Below are 22,120 nucleotides of genomic sequence, written 5' to 3' on the forward strand. Positions count from 1 at the left end.
TTTATATCCAGAGCAGCCCTTTTGAAGGCTGCCTAACTCCACCCTTCAAGCCAAGAAAAATGTACAGTAGCCCCCTTATCCACGGTTTTGCTTTCCACTGTTTCAGTTTCCCACAGTTAGCCACGGTGTGAAGATGTTAAATGGAAAATTCCAGAAACAAACAATTCATAAGTTTTAAATTGCGTGAGATTCTGAGGAGCACGATGAAATTTCTTGCTGTCCTGCTCCGTCCTGCCTGGGACATGACTCATCCCTTTGTCCAGCGGGTCCACACTGTGTCCACCACCGCCCATTAGTCACTTAATGGTCGTCTTGGTTATCAGATCAACTATGCAGTATCGCAGTGCTTGTATTCAAGTCACCCTTATTTTACTTAATAAAGGCCCCAAAGCGCAAGACTAGCAATGCTGGCAATTCGGATATGCCAAAGAGAAGCCGAAAAGCGCTTCCTTTAAGTGAAAAGGTGAAAATTCTCAATAAGGAAAGGAAAAAAGTTGTATGCTGAGGTTGCTAAGATCTATGGTAACTTTTCTTACAATATATTGTAACAATTGTTCCATTTTATTGTTAGTTATTGTTGTTAATCTCTTACTGTGCCTAATTGATGAATTAAACCATCATAAGTATGTATGTAGAGGAAAAAACGTGTATGTAGGGTTGGGTACTGCCGTGGTTTCAGGCGTCCACTGGGGGTCTTGCATTGGATCCCTCGGATAAGGGGACTGCTTAGGGCAGGGCTCTTGTTTGTCTTCTTCCCCTTCTCTCTGTTTCCTACAGCTGCTGTGACAGATTAGCACACATTCAGTGGCTTAAAGCAACACAAATTCACTCTCACAGCTCTGCAGGTCAGAAGTCTGAAATGGGCCTCCCCGGGCCAAGACCAAGCACAGGTGGCTGCCTTCCTTCCCGGAGGCTGGAGGGAAGAACCCGTATGTTGCCTTCTTCAGAGACCACCGGCATGGTTTGTGGCTCCTTCCTGCATCTTCAAAGCTCTCCAGCATCCCCCCTCCACTTGTAAGGACCCTGCAATGACATTGGGCCCACCTGGACAATCCAGGCTAATCTCCCTATCTCACGCTCAGCTGGTTAGCAACCTTAATTCCATCTCCAACTTCACTCCCCCTTGCCATGTGCCATAACATATTCACAGGTCCCAGGAATTCAGATGTGGACATATCTGAGGGCTAGTATTCCACCTACCAGCTCCATTGCTTAGAACAGTACCTGTCATGATATGACATCAAGTGTTTGCTTCATAAGACTCTAGTGGTGGGGTGGAAGTGAGGAGAGGGTAGAAACAAGCCAGGGGGCCGTGTGCAGTGATGATCTTGAGGCTAGAGGATGAGAACATGGATGTTCATTATACCGTGCTCTCTTCTTGTGTATATGTTTGAAAATTTACACCATGAAAAGTGAAGAATAGATTCAATGCTATATGTAAGTAAATATCACAATCCTGCAGTTAAAAACAAGATCCCAGGGCTGGCCCAGTGGCATAGTGGTTAAGTTTGCATGCTCCGCTTTGGAGGCCTGGGGTTTGCAGGTTTGGATCCTGGGCATGGACCTAAACACTGCTCATCAAGCCATGCTGTGGCAGTGTCTCACATACAAAATGGAGGGAGACTAGCACAGATGTTAGCTCAGGGCCAATATTCCTCATCCAAAAAAAAAATGAAAGAAAGAAAAAAGAAAAACCCACATGTTGCCTCTGGCCACTGTGTGTATACCTCTGAAATTAATATATTATGTTGATTATACCTCAGTTAAAAAAAACTGAATATAATATATAAAAATCTGCAATGATCAAAACAGTGTAGAGGCATAGAATCAAACCAAACAGTGGGAACAAGAAAGTGTGTCCAAAGACAGGCCAGGTACCAGCATGCCTAAGCACTCAGTGTGGGGTAAGGTAGTGCTTTAGATCAGGGCAGGGAGGACAATTTATCTAATAAATGGAGTAGGGAGGGAAAAAAGCTGGGTCACTACCCCCAAGACATACCCTAGAACACATTACAGGTTGATAGATGATGTATAAGGAAATAAACAAAATGTTTTATAAGAAATTATAGGGGACATTTATACAAATTTAACTTAGATAAGGACTGTCTAGGTATGACATCAACACATCTAGGCAAAAAAATATTAAGGAAAATATTGATATATTTATCACATAGATATTTTTAAAATATGTTTCTTTTAACAAAGCCATGTTAAAACTGGAGAAAATGTTTTAAACATAAATGACAAGTAAATGCTTAATATTCTTAATATACAAAAAGTTCTTAGAAATCAATAAGAGAAAAACAAATTTAAAAAATGGCAAAAAGTACTATAAGAAACCGATAAAGATATGTGATTTGTACATTAAAAAAATAAGGAGGTAACATCTGTTACCTAACAAAGGGGTCAAAGAATGTGTTTATTTGTAATACGTAAGGTTAGCAAAGTGTGAGGAAACAAGCTCTTACACACTGTTGGTAGGGTTATAAATTAATTCATCTTTTCTTGGGGCCAAGTTTGCCCCAGCTCCTTATGATACGTAACCCTGTGGCCCAGCACTTTCGCTTATGAGACTTGATCCTGAAATAGCCGTAGACGTGTGCAGGTGTGGATCTGCACGCATAGATAACACGATCTTACATCGCCATCAGGTATTCCTCATAACTTGAAATACCTGTGCTCTGCAGTAATATTTGCACTTACCTGGAATTTAAAAAGTTTTAAATATGACATTCCCTGAGTGTTATTTGTTAATCTTTAAAAGCTGTGCTTATGTAAATACCCTTGGAATGCCTTTAGGGAAATGTGTATAAAGAGAGACAAAGTAACTCCAAATGACTGGGTTGTGCAAACAAGAAGGGTGGAAGATTTGTTGATTAAACAGGAAAAAGTAGGCAGGGAATTTTTAATAAAAGATGGACAAAAACACCCCAAAACAGGATCCCTCTGGCCGCTGTGTGGCCAGCGTGGAGGCCACTGCCATATCTAATGCTGTAGTGGAAGCTTCCGGACAGCCAGTCAGGGAAAGGTGACCTCGGCTCAGGAAAGCAGGGCGCACAGCGGCTCCGCGCCCGGGCGCCTTGGCGCGGGGACAGGCGCGGACCGAGTCCCTCCCGGCCCGGCGGCGGCCCCGCGGGCTCGGCCAGGGCGCGCTGGTGCTGCGGCGGCTGCCACCGCGGCGAGGTCTGCCCGCCGCCCGTCCTGCAGGGCACGTGCCTCCGAGCAGAAGGGCTAAGGGCGGCGGGGAGCAAGGCAGCCTGCGCAGCGCGGAGGGAGGGGGAGGCGCGGCCTCCGGACGCACGAGCCGTGGCTGCGGGCGACGAGAAACGCCGGTGATTTAGGGAGGAGGGGGCCGTAGTGGTGGACTTGGAGGAGATTCCCTTGCTGAGGAAGCTCTTCGATGTTAATTAGCGCGTTGAAAGAAAAAAAGGCAAGGAAAGGAAAAAGGATTCCCTCTCATTGCAAAAGTAGTATATTCTGTTAAAATTTTTTTTTTTTTTAAGATTTTATTTTTTCCTTTTTCTCCCCAAAGCCCCCCGGTACATAGTTGTGTATTCTTCGTTGTGGGTTCTTCTAGTTGTGGCATGTGGGACGCTGCCTCAGCGTGGTCTGATGAGCAGTGCCATGTCCGCGCCCAGGATTCGAACCAACGAAACACTGGGCCGCCTGCAGCGGAGCGCGCGAACTTAACCACTCCGCCACGGGGCCAGCCCCTCTGTTAAAATTTTCTAAAAAATAACTCAGAAGTATTAAAACAAGTGGTGGTCTGCCTATAATAGCATTATTCAGAAGAGTCATTGTTCATAGTTTGGTATATAGTCTCCTAGCCGTTTTTCTCCTCAGCTTTGCATACTGTTGGGTTTTAGCCTGTCTGAGTAGACATATCAGACAGGCCCTCTGCTTTTGTGTGGAGAGAGGGTCTACGTAAAAATCAGAAACGTTCTTCTGAATGGCACAGAAAGAACATTCAGTAATGGTTTTTCCATTCAACACTTGCCAGCTGAGAATGTTGGAATGTCAGGAATTTTCCTCTAGACTTGCCTCTTTGTTTGAATCCTAATGGCCCCCTGGGTGTGTTTTGGCTTCTGCCCTTGACTGTGGTGCCCGAGGTGGTCCTGGGGAGGTGAGATTCTGGGTTGTGCGCTGGCACCTGAGACAGACCTGAGCTCTGGGCACAGGCCTCCGTTGGCTCTCGGGCTGCGTCGAAGCGACTCACCAGGGACAGAGCGTCCTCTGAAAATCATCATCCATAGCTGATCCCTGCAAGTTCCGGGCGGCGATGCCAGAGCATTCTGGCCGGGCTAACTCATCTGGCAGGGCAGAGCTCAGCTGGAGCCTGTCCTTGTTTGGAAACTTCATGTATTTTTCACCACTGCTCATTCTGGACATGCAGAGTTTTGCTGCTATGGAATTTATGATGCCGCAAACCTGCATTTAAGGAATTTTGCCTGAAGCACACTGGGTGGTCTGAAGCATTAGGAGATTTCCTGGAATAATATTTTCCATTGTGTGCTGAGTTGTGTGACACACAGGATGGTGTGGAATGGGAAGAAGGGAGGTTTGTGTTGTGGGTAAGGCACTCAGAAGTCAAGAGCAGGGCAAGGGAGGGGTGTCCAGCCAGAGCCTGCCTTACCTTGGCCATGAGCATCCTCGCGGAGCTGGGAGAACCCCCGATCCCACCCCCACCGCCACCCCATTTTACACAATTTAAGAGCCAGCATGCAAACAGGCACAGGGCTCCAGGCTCCCTCTTGATACTATGCCCCTGAGGGTGCCCAGACGTTATTAATGCTACTTGAAAAAAGGCAAAAAGTAAGTTGAGAATTCCTAATTAAAACCTAAATAAATAGGTTTCTTTACTAATTGTCAGAGCATTTAATGTACTAATAATACTTTGTAAACCTCCAGGGGAGCATTATTACATGTGGTGTTTCTCAAACTTATTTGGCCAAGAAACCTTTTTTCCAAAAATCACCTCAAGGGCCCAGGGTTCTGCAGAAGACCTTGGGAAATACCAAACTGTGCCATCTCGCCTCATGGGCCATTTCATGGTTTTCAGAAATGAGTTTAATTGCCGCTCAATAGTCCATTGCATGGGTAAGCCAAATTTACATTTCCAGACCCCCATGGTTAGACATTGAGATTGGTTCCAATTTTTCAGCATTACTGATAATTCTGCCAGCCCTGGTGGTCTAGTGGTTAAGATTCAGCACTCTCACTGCCACAGCCCAGGTTTGTTTTCTGGTCAGGGCCCCACACCCCCGTCTGTCGGTTGTCATACTCTGGTGGCTGCATGCTGCTGTGATGCTGAAAGCCGTGCCACCAGTATTTCAAATACCAGCAAGTCACCCCTGGTGGACAGGTTTTGGCGGAGCTTCCACGCTAAGACAGGCTAGGAAGTAGGGACCTGGCCACTCACTTCCGAAAATATTGGCCATGACAACCCTATGAATAGCAGCAGAACGTTGTCTGATACAGTGCAGAAAGGCGAGACGACGGCACGGAAGGACCGGGCAGGCTCCGCTCTGCTGTACACAGGGTTGCTAGGAGTCAGAATCAACTTGACAGCACTAACAAGCAGCTGATAATTCTAGAATGAATTCTGGTTACTTTGTGACCATCTCTGATTATTCCCCTCAGAAGTGGAATTGTTAAGTCAAAGCATATGAACATTCAAGACTCTCAAAGTATATTGTCCAGTTGCTTTCCAGAAAGGTTATGTCCACTTATCCGTCTGCCAGCTGAGGGAAGTGGGGGCAGGGTTAGCAGCCCTCTGTGCAAGCTGAGAAGCCTAAGAAGCTTGAAGAAGACACTCCATTCCCTCTTCTCCTGTAGACATCCAGCAATTAAAAGACAAGGAGACACACGCTAAGGACGTACACAGCCATTTCTTCTGAGGGGACAGATGGGCTTTTCACAATTCCCTGTGCTTCTTTTAAATGAGGAAATGCCACCTGAGAGTTATCTAAACACTTTAACTTGGTATTTTAGGGATTTTGCTGGATAGTTAGGGAAGAAGTGATTTTGAATTGGCATCTTTTGTGCTAATCTTCAAATAACCTTTCAAAGTAAGATTTAAAAAAAAAAGTTGTATGAACCTCCTGTGATTGTGAACTCTTCACAGAAGAATCTTTTATGTGAGTGTTTCATCAGTCTTAATTCTGACTCTATGGAAATTGAATTATGTCGTGCTGAGTGTGGAGGCCAGTTGTGGTGCTTTTGTTTTATATTTGTGTGGGGAGAAGTGTACACATAGGCTAGAAGTGATTTCTCTTTTTGTCCTTCACAAATATTATCCTTTCGTCAATGCATTATTGGGTTTGGAACCCAGATGTGAACTTTTAACTCATTAAAGCCCCAAGTCCCTGGCAGTAAAGTCATTTAAGTGGCTTCACCAACAGATTTATTTCAAAATGATTCTGTTTGGAGGAAAGAAAGAACAAGGAATGCATCCTATACAAAGACCTGTTCAATAATGCGTGAGACCTGCACACCAGGGACCGTTTTAGGTTCTGCTCGTCGTGGTACAGCAGAAAGTGACCTCTGTCTTAGAAGGTGTCCACAGTTTGCTCCTGTTTGTGCTTGAGTCCACAGGTACCTTGATTTTTTGAGATATAAATTTTGTACCTACTTGGTGTATTTAAGTGGACCTTTTTTATATGAAGGCTATTTTGAAAAAATGGGCATTTTATATAATTGGGCTAAAAGGACGCTTTATATTCATTCCTTACCCTTAGTAAAGCAGGAATATTTCAAAAAAATACATTGCTTCTTCCTCCCTTTGGGCAGGAATTCTGATTTTATTTTCTATGTGTGGAATGGATTGCCAAGGGATGGATTAAAAATGGATTTATTGATGCCTAACGATTACACAGCGTTGGCAGTCAGTGAATATGGAAAGGCACGCGTGGCAAATGGCCCACTGTCCTCCAGTGAGTCCTGGCGCGTGGCCACAGCCCTTCAGCTGGGAACTCCTGGGTTCATCCTGGGCTCCATCCAACCTACTCCTTTTACTGAAAACCACAGAGGTACCAGGGCAGTTTCCCTTCAAGCTGGAGAGTGCGCCAGGGCGTGGAGTTGGGGGGGTGGCCTGCCTCCCTCCATACACTTGTAAGTGCTGTGCTAGCATTCTTCAGTGCACTGAAGGAAACAGGGGGCCCGATGAGCCCCAAATTTCCAGATAGGATCATTTCAGTTTGGCAAGTATTTGTTCAATGATAAGTATTGCGTGGGAAATAAAAATGAATGAGTGATGGTTTTGTTGTTTGCTGGGAAACCTTCAGAATCCATCCTTCCTTCCCTCCTTGCTCCTTCCTCCACTCCCCAATAAAAATGGTGCCCTTTTTTTTAACTTAAAAACCATTTTATTGAAAAAAATCATTGTACAAATTTATACTATACAGATTCTTATAATGAAAATGTACAAATCCCTAGAAATCCCACCATTAACATTTGGAGAAACAGAATAACTATACACACAGGCATACACCCACATACATTTTACCTGAAATTATGTTATGATACATATGCTGCTTTGACACTAATTTTAACAGTATGTCAAGGATATCTTTTCCTATAAAGTCCTCACTATCATTTTAATGGTTTCAGAATATTCCATTATATGAATACACCATTAATGAATTCTCTATGCTGAACCTTGATGCTGTTTTCAAATATTTGCTCCCATACACAGCATAGGGATGAGTATGTTTGCGTGTGTGAAGATCACTCTAGTATATGTTCCTATAAGTGGAATTGCTGGGTCAAAAATGTGCACATTTCAACTTTTGGTAGATATTATGAACAGTGGCTTTGAAAGAAGATTTCTCTTTTATTAAATAAAAATTATATATACTGATTTAAGGTGTGCAACATGATGATTTGATGTATATATACATAGTGAAATGTTACTGCAGTCAAGCTAATTAGTATATCTTCTCACAGTTACCTTTTCTTTTATGATAAGAACACCTGAAATCTACTTTCTTGGCAAGTTTCCAGATTCAATACAGTGTTATTAACCATGGTCATCACGCCGCACGTTAGACCTCTAGAACTTGTTCATCCCACGTAACTGCAGCCTTGTCCCTTTGACCAACCTCTCCCCAGTTCCCTCCACCCCCAGCACCCACTGTTCTACTGTCTGCTTCCATGTATTCCACATTTTCAGATTCCACGTGCCAGTCAGATCATGCAGTTGTTTTCTTTCTGTGTCTGGTTTACTTCACTTAGCATAGTGTTCCTCAGGTTCATCCATGTTGTTGCAAATGGCAGGATCTCCTTTTCTTTTTTTAAAGCTGGATAATATTCTATTGTTTACGTATGCACCATATTTTCTTTATCCCTTCAATCATCACCGCACACTTAGGTTGTTTCCATATCTTGTCCGTTATGAATAATGCTGCAGTGAACATGAGAGTGCAGATGTCTCTTCACGGTACTGATTTCATTTCCTTTGGGTATATGCCTAAAAGGGGAATTGCTGGATCATGTGGGCGTTCTGTTTTTGGTTTTTTGAGGAGCCTCCATACTGTTTTCTCAGTGACTGTACCAATTACATTCCCACCAGCAGTATACAAGGGTTCCCTTTTCTCTATGTCTTCACCAACACTTTTTTGATAACAGTCATCCTAACAGGTGTGAAGTGATATCTCATTGTGGTTTCGATTTGCATTTCCCTGATGACTGGTCATATTGAACATCTTTTTATAAGAAAGTCTTAAAATACATTCCTGTGTAGGATATGAGAGTGCCACCCTTCCCAAATACACACCAAAAATGGATGTGATAAATCTTTTCAATACTTAATAAATGAACACAAGCCTCATCATTGCTTTTATTTTCATTTCTTTTACTGTAATTGAACATGTTTTGAATTTATTGGATATTTCTCTCTCTTCCTCTGTGATTTATCTATGTTATATCCTTTGTCCTCTTTTCTATTGAGCTTTTTCTTACTGACTTTCAAAATCCCTCCACAAAATATTCTTCAAATATATTCAACGATATTTAAATACATTCAAAGACTTATTCTTCAAAACATACATGAAGTCTGCGTGTATCCCCACAATAACTGTCTGTCCTCAGCATAGCCGTCTATGCTGCGTAGGGGTGGATATTCCATCGAGCGGTGAGACTTGCTTTGTTCACATTTGGAATGAAGTTCACCTGTCTCACCATTTGCTGTGCGTTTGAGCTGGGCAGCCATCCTGACCGAGGGCGGGCTGCCCAGGGCCGTCACCACTGTGTTTCTCATGAACGGCTCCGCAAGGGGCTTGGGATCTGTGCCAGTCTCCCCTTTTTCTCCTCTTGGCAAACATCTTTTTTCTTACCACTGTGTAATGCTAATGGGATTGCCCTGGGTCAATCATATTAAATAAGTGAGCAGTAGAGAAAAGAAAATTCGTAGGATAGCAAGATTTGAAATAAAATTTATTTTTGGCCTTTGCCCAACAGTGAATTTCATGGTCTATAAACCACTAGCGCATGTGCCGTCAAGGAGGAGTATTTATTATCTATTATGAGCCCTGGGGAGATTCAGGATCCTATAGGGGTGGTGTAGGATAGTAATTTTATATTTAATTTAGGATTGCATAAAATGTGTCCCCTTTGGCCTAAAGCTCTTCATTGTTCCTCTGCAGTTTCATTCCCTGGCCCCCATGTACTACCGTGGGTCTGCTGCAGCTGTCATAGTGTACGACATCACCAAACAGGTAAGAGCGCCCCTTTGAACTCAGATGCCATCTATGGTGATTCTTTGTCCTCGAAAGACCAAAGCAGAGACTTGCCTGCTTGCGTCTTGCCAGTACCTGGCATGAGATTTCACACCATGGTGACTGGGGGTCATGAACACCACAGATTGAGTTTATCTCACCTGTATGTAGCAGCATTTCAAATTTATCTGCCAAATTAAATAAACAACAGTGAGAATTCATTTTTAAAATTGCCTGTTTGTAGAGGCAAGGTCATACCTGCTAGTGCTGTTCTCCAGAATGTCAGCTTTTTAGGAAAAGGAAAATTATTTTTAAGTTCTGCATGTTTTGTAATTGTGGAATACTTATTTTCTATTAGTGTTTCAATCATATTACTTAAAATGCCAAGAATAATGTTTATGTATGCGTCATGTGCATATGATATAAATATCTTTTTGGTTATCACGTTGAGGATCTAGGATATCCGTCAACGATAACTGTAGTGGTTTGCTGGCATTTTTTCCCACTCCTGCAGTGCTGACTCAGTGCTCAGGACCTTTAGTTTAATGACCCATTGCTGTGGCCATCCCTGGGTTCCTGACCACTCCTACCTGAATGTGGGGTCTCCCTCGGCTCGTTTCCTGGAGGATGGTTGTGAGTGAAGGGCAGATGGGAAAACAGGACTCTAAAGTGTGTGTGTATGCGTGTGTGTGTATATGTATTTGTTTCTTTTTCTTTCCTGAAGTAAGTATGAACATTATTTTAGTCCTACAACAGTCCTTATTCATGTTGAGCCAAGGCTATAATTTAAAATTAATATTACTTATAGGAGACAATTACTAATATGTTTATCTTAACTTCATCGTTTCGATTTTAGAAAAGGAAACTTTTACAGGCTGTTTAAGTATAACTTGGCTAACATTAAATTTTGTGCCAAGACAGGGGTAGTATGTTAATCTATGTGAGTCTCTTGAAAATATTTTTCGTCATTAAATTACCATGGGTTTGTATATCTACTTGGTTGAAATATTATGTTGATGGGTCTTTCCCAAGATTGATTTACACTTTTGGTTTAGGATTCATTTTATACCTTGAAGAAATGGGTAAAAGAACTGAAAGAACATGGCCCAGAAAACATTGTAATGGCTATTGCTGGAAACAAGTGTGATCTCTCAGATATTAGGTAAGATGCGTTTAAAACATTTTTTTCTGTTAATAGCCTCCACCCCTGACAGTCTGTGTGTAAAAAGCTGTCATGCCTGTTTTGTTAAGTTTGTTCTCAGTGTAATAATTTAATCCTGGTCATTCAGTTGTGGTGGTCAAGGTGGTATTTATTCAACCAGAGTAGAATTAAGGGGAAAATAATAGAGAAACACAAATTGGATGGACCAGCTAGTAATGAATATTAAAATCAAATCTCCTGTTCAGAGGACAGTTACATCCCTGACTCTAGATGTCTTTGGACTAAATGGTTTTGTTATCTTTGTTACCTTTTCTGTTATTTTTATTGTTACTATCACCATTTTAGTAACACTTTCATATGGTAAGGAGAGTTAGGATTCTTAACATTTTCCATTGCGTCCCTGCTTGTTTTAGTTCTAGACTTTAACTTAAGGATGGAGTCAAGGCTGTGTAATCTCAGTGTTTCATTCTAAGATCTGAATAGGATGTGTTCTACGTGATCACTCTGGCTTTCTCCAGAGACACCGAATTGTTTAACTTCCTTTACCCGGAGACATGTTCGTACGGACCCAGTCCACGGAGACTGCAGATTTCATGATAGCTTTATCTAGCCTGAGAAGCTAGCTATTTTTACTAAATAAAAATGGTATAAAAAAGGAAATAGTGAATTTGCATTGTCTCCATTCTCCTGTTTAATTTAATTCTCAGCAATTCCAGTAGCTGATTTTCATAAAGACAATGACATCATGCTTCAGGTTTTGCTAATCCAAATATGATTGAACCAGAGTTTAATGAACGGTGAAGATAGATCTTCCAAAAGCTCTTAACATGGCCTTTGACAAATTGCTGTTTCTTGGGGATTTTGAAAGCTTTATATCACGTTGCATCAGGTTGGTTTATAACAACAGCCATAAACACCGCTTAATCGTTTGTTTTTCTGGGGGCTGGACAAATCTTTAACTCCCCAGATTTAGTCCAGATCTCTTTCTCTTTATTGTAATCCTAAAACAGCTTACTCATCTAGAATTCCCAGCAGAGTGGCTTTAATTTTAGTCATTGGAAGAGGGTGGGAAGAGACTGCCTTTGTTGAGAGAAGGTGCTATCATTTGACACCATTGAATTGTGGTAAAGGTGCGACTTTAAGTGGAACTAAGCCTTGATGAAACAGAATAGAGAACCCAGAAATAAATCCCCACAAATAGGCTCCACTGATTTTTGACAAAGATGCAAAAGCAGTTCAGTGGGCGAAGGACAGCCTTTTCAACAAGTCGTGCTGGAGCCACCAACCGTCCATAGGAAAATTTAAAAAATCCACCTAAACCTCACACCTTATACAAAGATTACTCTAAAGTGAATCATAGACTTTAATGTAAAATGCAAAACTATGGAACTTTTAGAAAAACTCCTAAGAGAAACTCTTGAGGATCTGGGGCTAAGCCAAGAGTTCTTACAGCTTGACGGCAAAACATGAGCCATATAAGGAAAAGTTGATAAACTGGGCCTCTTCAAAATCAAAAACATTTGCTCTGTGAAAGCCCGTGTGAAGCAGGTGAAAGTCAAGCTACAGACTTTGCAAACCACATATCCGACAAAGGACTGGCATGTATGTGTGGATATAATATAAAGGCTATCTAAAGAACTCTCAAAACTTAATGGTTAAAAAAAATCTGATTTGAAAATGGGAAAAATACATTTCACATGAGAGAATATGAAGAAGGTGAGCAAAGGCGTGAAAAGGTGTCCAACATCATTATCCAACCTATCAGAATGGCTAGAATAAGAGAGCAATGACACCCAATGCTGGCACGTATGTGGAAAGACTGGATCACTCACACGTCACTGGTGTGAATGTAAAATGGTACAGTCACTCTGGAAAAGAGTTTGGCAGTTTCTTTTGAAAGTAAATGTGCAATTACCATATACACAGCAATCACACTCTTGGGCATTTGTTCGAGAGAAATGAAAACTTAACGTTCACACAAAACCTGCACATGAATATTCAGAGAGACTCTATTTGTAATAGCCCCGAGCTGGAATCAGCCCAGACGTCCTTCAACAGGTGAACGACTAAGCAAACTGTGGTGCATCCATACATGGGATACTACTCAGCAGTAAAGAGACGCAGACCATGGATGCATGCAGCCTGGACGAGCCTCCAGGGGAAAGATCCTGGGTGAATAAGGCCAGTCCCAGGGGTTCCATAGTGTACGATTCCACTTACGTAACACTTTTGAAATGAAACCAATTTAGAAGTAGAGGACAGACTAGTGGTGGCCAGGGCTTATGCTCAGGGGTGATGTGAGCAGGCAATGGGGAGGAAAGTGGGCATGGACATAAGGGGGCAACACGAGGATCCTAGTGATGTTGGAACTATCCAGTGTCTTCTCTGTAGGGGCAGACACTCAAACCTACACCGCTGATACAATTATGTGGAACTGCACACACACGTGCACACACACACACACAAATACCAGTAAAGCCAGGGATATCTGATTGGGATAGAGTGTCTCAATGTCAGTGTCCTGTCTGGGACATTATACTGTAATTTTGCAAAATGTTGCCATTTGGGGAAACTGGGCAAAGTACACAAGGAATCCCTTGGTGTGATTGCATGTGAATCTATAATTATCTCAATAAAAATTTCAATTAACAAAAAGTTGAATTAGATAAAAATAAGAAATAAATATTAGAACAGTGGTATATGTGCATGTTATATGTGTTATGTATGATTAACTAAAGTTTCGTAAACACACTGGGCCAAGTGATGAATTTAACCATTCTCCGCATGCCTGACACAAACAAAAAGCAGGACAAGCATATTAAAAACTCCTGCTTAGGAAAGTGGGTATTGGTCCTTGCCCAGAGTGTAAACTGTTTCCTGAGAGACAGGAATAGTCGGGTAAATGATAGGGCCTGCGAACCTAGTGGGCATCTGCTCTTGCTACCTTTCCATGGCAGTGGAATCAGGTTCTTGGTCAACCAATCTGGCTGCTCCAGATTCTGCCTGATGGTGTGATTTTTCTGGGGAGTTAGCCAAATCTTGACACACCAGACCTTATTTAGAGCTTGACCGTCTTTTATTCTAGTCCTAAAACACTTTGCTCTTCTGTAATTGCCAAAAGACTATATTTTATTTTTCATTGGGGGTTGGAGAAGGATAATATGTAGATTTGGCGCATGCCTGTGCATGTGTGTGTGTGTATGCATGTGTGTGTGTGTGTGTGTGTGTAGGTGGCAGCAGTCTCATCTAACAGACTTTGATTGTGTAAGCTTGTAAATTCTTAAGAGGAGCTATACTTGGCGTATTTTGATAGTGTCCTGGAATTTATGGGGTTAACTCTCTGAGCCTGACTCCGCCCACTGGAGGCATTTGTGTGCAGAAGTGCTTCGCAGAGGAGATACAGGCTCATTGGGTCAGTGTGTTTCATGTGCATACATGTTCCAGGAGATGGTATAAAGGTCTGACCACACTACCCACAGTGACAGGCATTCATAGGTATCTGCTCAGGTAAATTCCAGACTTCTGGTTTGGATTTTTTTAGGCTCCTGATCTTTGTGAGAGATTTTCTTGAATATCTTGAAGAATTCTAAACAAAATCTCTTGTGCTCAAATTTTTGTGAAATTGGAGTAATGTGTAGTCTCTTTGAATCTGGGGCATGGAAGCAAGCTACAGTGGGTGGCACTGTATGTGAGAAGACAGTCCCAGGCTCGCACACAGTGGGTGCTCATCAGGTGTCACTTCCTTTCTTTCCTGCCTCTCATCTTCCTCCCCAGTAAAGACGTGCCTTAAAGAGAAGATCTGGAAACAGAGAGTGTGTGGTTCCCGGGGCGGGGGCTGGGAGACTGGGCTATCCCCTTCTCCTTCTGCTGATGCTGGGACACGGATGAAAAGTTGGGGACATTTTAGGGACATACAGTGTTGAAAGAAAATGAGAAAACCTTGACTGCACTGATGGTGCAGGGCTGAGGTCACAACTGACTTGAAAGCATAGACAGCTCAGAGTGGAGAGTGCGTCATGCAGTTTGCAACCCAGGTGGCAGGAGAAGCGGACACAAGTGCTGAGAGGGGCAGGTCACCCGGTTCTGATCAAGTATCGTGAGGCATGGGGCTAGTTCCATGTGGCTCGAAGGAAGCAGATTTGGCCAGGGGTCTAGATGGAAAAGTAACCTTCTTCTCCAAAAGTCTAGGAAGCCCACAAGAGACTGCATGGCCTCGTCCTAGGCCCAGCTGAAGAATTGGGGCAAACGGGTTTTGAAAAGAAAAAACAAAATAAGTCACCTTGCTTCAGTAGTTTTAAAAGTTCCGTGAACATAAGAATCACATAGGGCAGTGGTTAAAAATTCAGATTCCAGGACCAGCTCCTGAGATTTTTTCATTCAATAGTCAGGGTCAGGCTGGGAATTTATGCGTTTTTTTAAAGTGACTTTTTTTACAAGTGGTCCAAGGGCCATACTTGGAAAAGCATTGTCTTAGGTGGTAGGAGTTGATGATAGGGAAAAATGGGGAAGTCCTGGAGCCCAGCTGGGCATCTGTCCAGGTCTCTGGCTGCCCTATACCTCACCCTTCAGACTTCATGGAGAAGGGAAATAGCAGCTCATCTTTCAGGATCCAGAAGTAGCACCATTGACCCATCATCTTGTCATCTCTTCAGAAGCAGTTCATTCTCTGCCCCCTCTCTTTTGCGTCTCACATCAATAGTCATCAGAAGAAAAGATGTGATTGGGTTGGCTTGTCTCCATCTAATTAATATCAGGCTTCCCCTTGGGCCAGCATCTTGTACTCACTCACCTCCTGGATGGCTGGACTGCCTCGTATCCAGCCTGTACTTGGTTGTCTTTGGCTTGGGCAAGGGATTAGGGTCACCTGGCTCTGGCGCTTTCATGAGAGGGGCTGCAGGTTTTTCAGGAACCATCTGCTTTAATTGGCAATGGGGGCAGGATCTTCCAGGTGTCAAGGTTAGAGGAGGACTCCTATCCTACCCCTGACCCTTCAGCCAGAATTACCCCCTTCATATTCCCTCATCAGCCTTCAAGGAAGCCTTGACCTGTAGCCATTATATAGAGTAATTTCTTGGAGAAATGACTCCCCCACCCCCAACCTCATAGGAGGTTTCACTTCTACATTTCTTTTGCTTGATCTTCTTTTCCTCATTTTGAAGTCTTGACTCTGTACACACATCCCCTTTGACATCTCCAAATTATGAACTCTTCCTGCCTTTCTTGATGATTTGGACATTGGCCTTACTCTAATAGATTCTGACTTGACCTGCTCTTCAAGCTCAGGGGTCTCCTATTGGCTTTCCTTGGAGTTCCACCCCTCGCTGGTACCTTTAGGGCTGTGAAGGTATCAGAAAGGGTGAGGGAGGGGTCATGTAGAAGTGCTGATAGGAGAAAGCCCCTCAGGCCTAATTTATTTTACCTTGTAAGTGGTAGCAGTGGGAAGTCAGCCAACAACAGTGATGGTGGAAACGAGGGGATTTTGAGAGTGAGGCAGCCTTCTACTCAGAGGTGGTGGGTAATGACTTGAGGGTGGCTCTTCTACTGCTGTCCCTCTCTGCCCAAGGTTCCTCCCATCCCCCATAAATACAGCCCAGCTGATAATCAGGGACTATGGAGTCCTCTCGCCCCTTCTGAGGAATGGAATTGTAGTCTCTAAGATTTGACATCAACACTTCTGGTATCTCTAAGGGAAACTCTGAGAGAGATTGGTGGGGCCACTGCTGGTGGTAGTCAGAAATTTTTTCCTGGAGTAGGGGTTGTACACCAAGAAAAGAACATCTGGGGGTGCTCTTCGGAAGTGAAACTAGGGTGCGGTAGGAGGAAGGAAATTTGTCCTGTCAGTTTTCAGCCATCCGATTAGCAAATAAATTTTGGTAGTTCTTTTGTTGCAGCAAAGCACTATGGGAAGTACAAGAAAAGAGAAGAAAGTCTCTTCCTCAGAGCTACTTACTTCTATTTGGGGAGCCAAGAGTAGTAGTCCATGTGAGAGGAAGTATCTAGTGAGTGGTCCAAGGCTGTGGGTAATACAGTTCCCAGCGTTATGGTGCAGAAAGAACAAAGGAACTCAGGGAAGGGAAAGGCTCCTGGATGAATGTGGCACAAGTAGGGCTGTTTAGGATGAGTCGGGAGGAGGAAATTCCAGGAAGGAAAGGTAATGGACAAAGGTGTGGAGGTGGGAGGGAGTTTGACAAGTGTAATGGGGAAGGGAAATCAAGAATATCACCTGACCATTTGCCCTGGGGTGTGCGGGAAGACAGTTGGCTGGCAAGGGCATGGTTTATGAATAGCTTAAAAGTAGGCAGAGGGGTTCGGGCTTGATGTGCGGGGCCAGGATGGCAAGCACCAAGGCTCCTGCCTCCTGCTCCCCGTGTCTCACACCCTTGGCACTGTTGCCCATCAGTCATGGCTCTGAGCCTGCTGTGGCCTCAGGCTCCTTCTTAACACAGTGCTTCATGTAGTCATCACCAGTTAAAGAGATGAAACCTATTGGCCAACCTCAAGGTAGGCTGTGGAGCCATCTGGATTCTTGAGCAAGTGAGGGTTTGTGCAATTTCCTGTACAGTCTAGAGCTAGAAACTGGACTTTGCAACCCAAGTGCCTTCTGCAGCTTCCCAGAATACACACCAACCAAGTCAGAAATCACCAGGCATCACTTTCAAATTTTTGGATAAAGTTGAGGTCTTTAGCAGATTAAAAGTATATTTGGAAATAAGTATTTTCTACTGAGTACATGAATTGCTCTCATTTCTTACATGTGACTCCAAAACTCATTCCAGTCTTAAAAGTGGGCCAAAAATGGGTATAGGAGTTTCTTTAAAATTATACAAACCAACTAAAAGAACTTGAGATGCTGGATAATAAAAAATCCCATTTATTCCAAATACTAAAAGCACAAAAACCAATGAATGTCAAAAGGTCTGGAAATATCGTGGCCAGCATTAAAACGCACACAGCATTTTCTCCACATGAGATGAGGAGGCAGGTAGAGTCTGTGCTGTTGAAATGTGTGCGGAGATGCGCCTCCCCGTGTCTCCACCTTCTGGTGCCGTGCAGGTGGCTGAGCCTGCCTCCCCATGCCACTGCTGGAGCAGGAGGGAAGCAGCTGAAGACTGAACCCCCTAGAGAGCCAAGCAAGGGCATCTGGAATCTCTCTCTCTCTTTTTAATTATAAAGTATTCTTAATGAATAATCTATAAGACATTTATGTATATTTTAAAGAATAATGTGAATTTTAAAGAACAAAATGAACTGTGTGTAACTATGAGTGAGTCTTCCCTCCCCAGTCGGATCCCCTTCTCTCCACCCAGAAGTAATCACCACTCTGACTTTTGTGACAATCATTTCTTTGTTTTCTTTATACTTGACTACCCACATTTGCATTTCTAAACAATAAATTCAGGTTTGCCTGTTTTTGACTTTATGTAAATGGAATACCCTTGTATATCTTATATCATGACTTGTCTCTTGCACTTACATGCCTGGGAGACTCATCCTGGAATGTTAGCTGTAGTTTGTACATTTTCTTGCTGTTTACTGTTCTATTTTATGAGTGTAATACAGTTTACCTATCCATCCTGCTGTTGATGGATATTTGAGTTATTTCTGGTTTGATGTTATTCTGAACATTGCTTCTTGAACATTCTTCTACATCTCGTAGTGCCATGTGTGGGCATTTGTCTAGATTCAGGTGTATAAGCGTTTAATTGCTGAGTCACAGGCTGTGCGCATGCTCAGTTTTACTAGGTAAAGCCAAGGTGTCCCAAAGTGGACACCAGTGGTACATGAGACTTCCTGTTGCCCTGCGTCCTCGCCAAGTCTTTGTACTGTCAGACAATAGTGTGTGGAGTGGTATTGGTAGTAGTTGCAGCTTGCATTTCCCCAGTTACCAATGAAGGCGGCATCTTCTTATGTATTTATTCGCCATTCCAGTTTCCTCTTATGTAAAGAGCCTATTCAAGTCTTTGCCGCTTTTTCTAAGGGGTTGTTTACCTTAATCTTGTTTATTCATAGGATTTTTAATAATATATATCTGATGCTATTCCTTTGTCATATGTATGTGTTGAAATCTTCTTCAAATTTGTTTTATCTTTTCATTTTCTTTATATTGTCTTTTCAGCATTAGAAGTCCTAAGAAGTCTATGTAATAGAATTTACCAGTTTTTTCTTTTAGCTTTTTTTTTGGTGGAGGGGGAGGGTGGAAGAGTAAATCTTATTTAAAGATTCTTTTCATACCCCCAAGACCATGAAGATATTTCCCTATGTTGATTATCTTGTAAAAACTTGACGGTTTTGTTTTCCTATCTGTCTTTAAATCACTTGGAATTGATTTTAAATATGCAGTCATCTCGTTGGTTGTAAAGTCTGCTCTTTACCCACCCATGTGCAGCACCCGCTCGGTCATATGTCACGTGTCCTGTGTGCGTGGGTCTGTTTCTAGGCTCTCCGTTTTGCCCCATTGCCCTACTTAGTCATCCTTATACCAGTACCACACTGACCTTAATTATTACAGCTTTAGCATTAGTCTTGATAAATGGTCTGGACTTACGCCATGGTCTGGAATCCCTTTAACCCGTATTTGTTGGCCCCAGAAAGAAGACTCCATGAGGGTGTATGCTGTGGGTGTGGATGTGTGTGTGTTGTGGTCTGGTGGGGATTAGGGGAGTGTTCAGGCCCATTATCTGCATGGGGTGAAGATGTGTGTGTTGGGGGGTGGTTATTTTTATGCCTGATTTAAAACAATATTTAAGTAAACTTTTTTTAGAATAGATTTATATTTACAGAAAAGTACAAAGGTAGTACAGAGAGTTCCCATGTACCCCCCATCCAGTTTCCCCTGTTGTTAATATCTTACATGATTATGGTACATTTGTCACAACTAGGGAACTAATACTTCACTCAGATTTCATTAGTTTTTCCCTAATATCCTTCTTTTATTCTAGGATCCCATCCAGAATATCATATTAGATTTAGTTGTCATGTTTCTTTAGGCTCCTCTGGACTGTGACAGTTTCTTAGACTTCCTTTGTTTTTGATGACTTTGACAATTTTAAGGAGTACTAGTCAGCTGTTTTGGAGAATATCTCTCAATTGGGGTTTGTCTGATGCATTTCTCATGATTAGACTGGGGATATGTGTTTTGGGGAGGAAGACCACAGAAGGAAAGGACCATTTTAATCATTTTATCATTAATTAAACTTATCAAGGGTTCATGTTATGAACATGACTTACAACTAATGATGTTGGCCTTGATGCCTGGCTGAGGTAGTGACTGTGAGGTTTCTGCACTGAGGTTACCCTCTCTCCACTCTCCTCACTGGGCTCTGTGGAATGAAGTCACTGTGCACGGCCCACACGCAAGGGTGGGGGTTATGCTCCACTCCTTGAGGGAGGAGAGCGTCATAGACTGTTTGGAATTTTTTTGCAGGTGCAATTTGTCTTTCCCCCCTTAATTAATTATTCAATCATTTATTTATATCAGTATGGAATCCTGGATATTTATTTTATAATTTGGGTTATAAGGCAATACTGTGTTATTTAATTCATTGCTCAAATTGTTTTAGCTTTGGCCACTGGGAGCTCTTTCTCTTGGCTCTTGTGTCCCCTTAACATATGCCTATTGTTTTAGTTTTTGAGCACTTCCTTACTTTTCGGCACAATAGATGTTCCAGGCTCGTCTTGTGTATTTTTGGCTATATCCCTAGGATCAGCCATTTCTCCAAGCAGCCCTGGTTCATTTTATTGGAGATGGTATTTAGAAGCCAAGATCTGGCCTGGGTGTGCTCATTGCTGCTGGGGTGTCATTAGGTCTAGGGTCTCTCAGTGAACAGAGCTAGGAAATAGACATAATGTATACTAACTCGAGTGTACACTCATGTCTATAATTATTTCTCTATCCAGCCATCTGTATCTATATTAAGATAAACATAGGGAGCCAACCCGGTGGTGTAGTGGTGAAGTTCAGTGTGCTCTGTTTTGGTGGTCTGTGTTGGCTGGTTCAGATCCTACATCACTTCTCAAGCCATGCTGTGGTGGCAGCCCAATACAAAATAGAGGAAGATGGGCACAGTTGTTAGCTCAGGGTCACTCTTCCTCAAGCAAAGAGGAAGATTGGCAACAGGTGTTAGCTCAGGGCCAATCTTCCTCACCAAAAACAAAACAAGACAAAAACAAAAAAAGATAAACATAAATTCATATTGATGCCTCTGACTCTAATATAGAACCACATGGCTCATTCTAACCTTCTTTCAGGGCTGGGAAGGGATGTTTTAAAAAGTCATCAACTAATGTATGATTAAGCAGAGTGGTAATCCTTTGCTCCTGGAGATTTTGTTAGAAGATAAGACAATCTTTTCCCTTTCACTTTACATATTGCCCATAAGTTCCAGAGTTCAAAATGTAACTTCCATTAAGAATTACAGCAATCTCAGCGATTATTTTCAAATAGCACAGCATTTTCTTATATTTATATTCTGTTCACTTAGGCAGTGGACTGAAAACAAGTTCATCATCATCATCATTATCATCACTGCCAACCCAAATTGAATGCTTATTATGTACCACACACAATTAGAAGTGGTTTAGGTTAATCCTCATGATCCGGTGAGTTACTATCATTCTTCCATTTTATCAATAAGGAAACTGAGGCACAGAGGTGGAGAAGCTTGTTCCAGGTCCTGTAGCTAAGAGGGTATGGGGCCTAGCTTTAAACCCAGGTAGTCGTCCCAGAGCTGAGTTCTTGACCATCATGCTATGTTTCATCTCCTAAGAGGTGTGAACAGCATTGAGGAGGGAGAAGAATTTCCAATGGCAGCCCATTTGATTCTGCTCATGGGATGTGGGGCCAACAACTCTTCCCAATGGTTCTGTCTGGCCTCTTGGGACCAGCCTGAAATCTGTCTGGAGAAGCATATTAAGAGGCAAAGGAAGGGCCATGTTTCCCTAGAGATCCTATGTTTTCTGCTCAGTCCTCATTTGATTCAAACTCTGACATTTTCCTTTAAGTCTGTGGGAGAACCCGACACTGCTTATGGGAACCTGACACCAGGAACTTGGCCTCAGGTGGACAGCAGTTACGGACACACATTAGTAAGCAAGTGAGGCCCCATGGAAACAGAAGTTCTTCCCAGGGTACCCATGTCAAGTGCTGTAACCGTAAGCGCTTAGACCATTGTAAAGTGTTATTGTCCAATCAGATATTTACTGCGAAGGTGGTACTTATTTGTTTTTTTTAAAAAAGTTTATTTTG

At 42.6% G+C, this 22,120-nt stretch overlaps 1 protein-coding gene across 2 annotated transcripts in view; it reads left to right on the plus strand.

Annotated features, from left to right (window-relative positions):
* Nucleotides 1-22,120, plus strand: part of RAB31 (RAB31, member RAS oncogene family) — a 120,617-nt gene that overhangs the window by 72,344 nt on the left and 26,153 nt on the right. For both annotated transcript variants that reach the window (XM_070627444.1, XM_070627445.1), the window contains exons 4-5: nucleotides 9,642-9,713; nucleotides 10,769-10,875. In XM_070627444.1, coding sequence (XP_070483545.1) covers nucleotides 9,642-9,713; nucleotides 10,769-10,875 — 179 coding nt within the window. The remainder of the gene's footprint in view (nucleotides 1-9,641; nucleotides 9,714-10,768; nucleotides 10,876-22,120) is intronic.

This window comes from Equus przewalskii, chromosome 7 (assembly GCF_037783145.1).
Source record: "Equus przewalskii isolate Varuska chromosome 7, EquPr2, whole genome shotgun sequence".
Classification (NCBI taxonomy): Eukaryota; Metazoa; Chordata; class Mammalia; order Perissodactyla; family Equidae; genus Equus; species Equus przewalskii.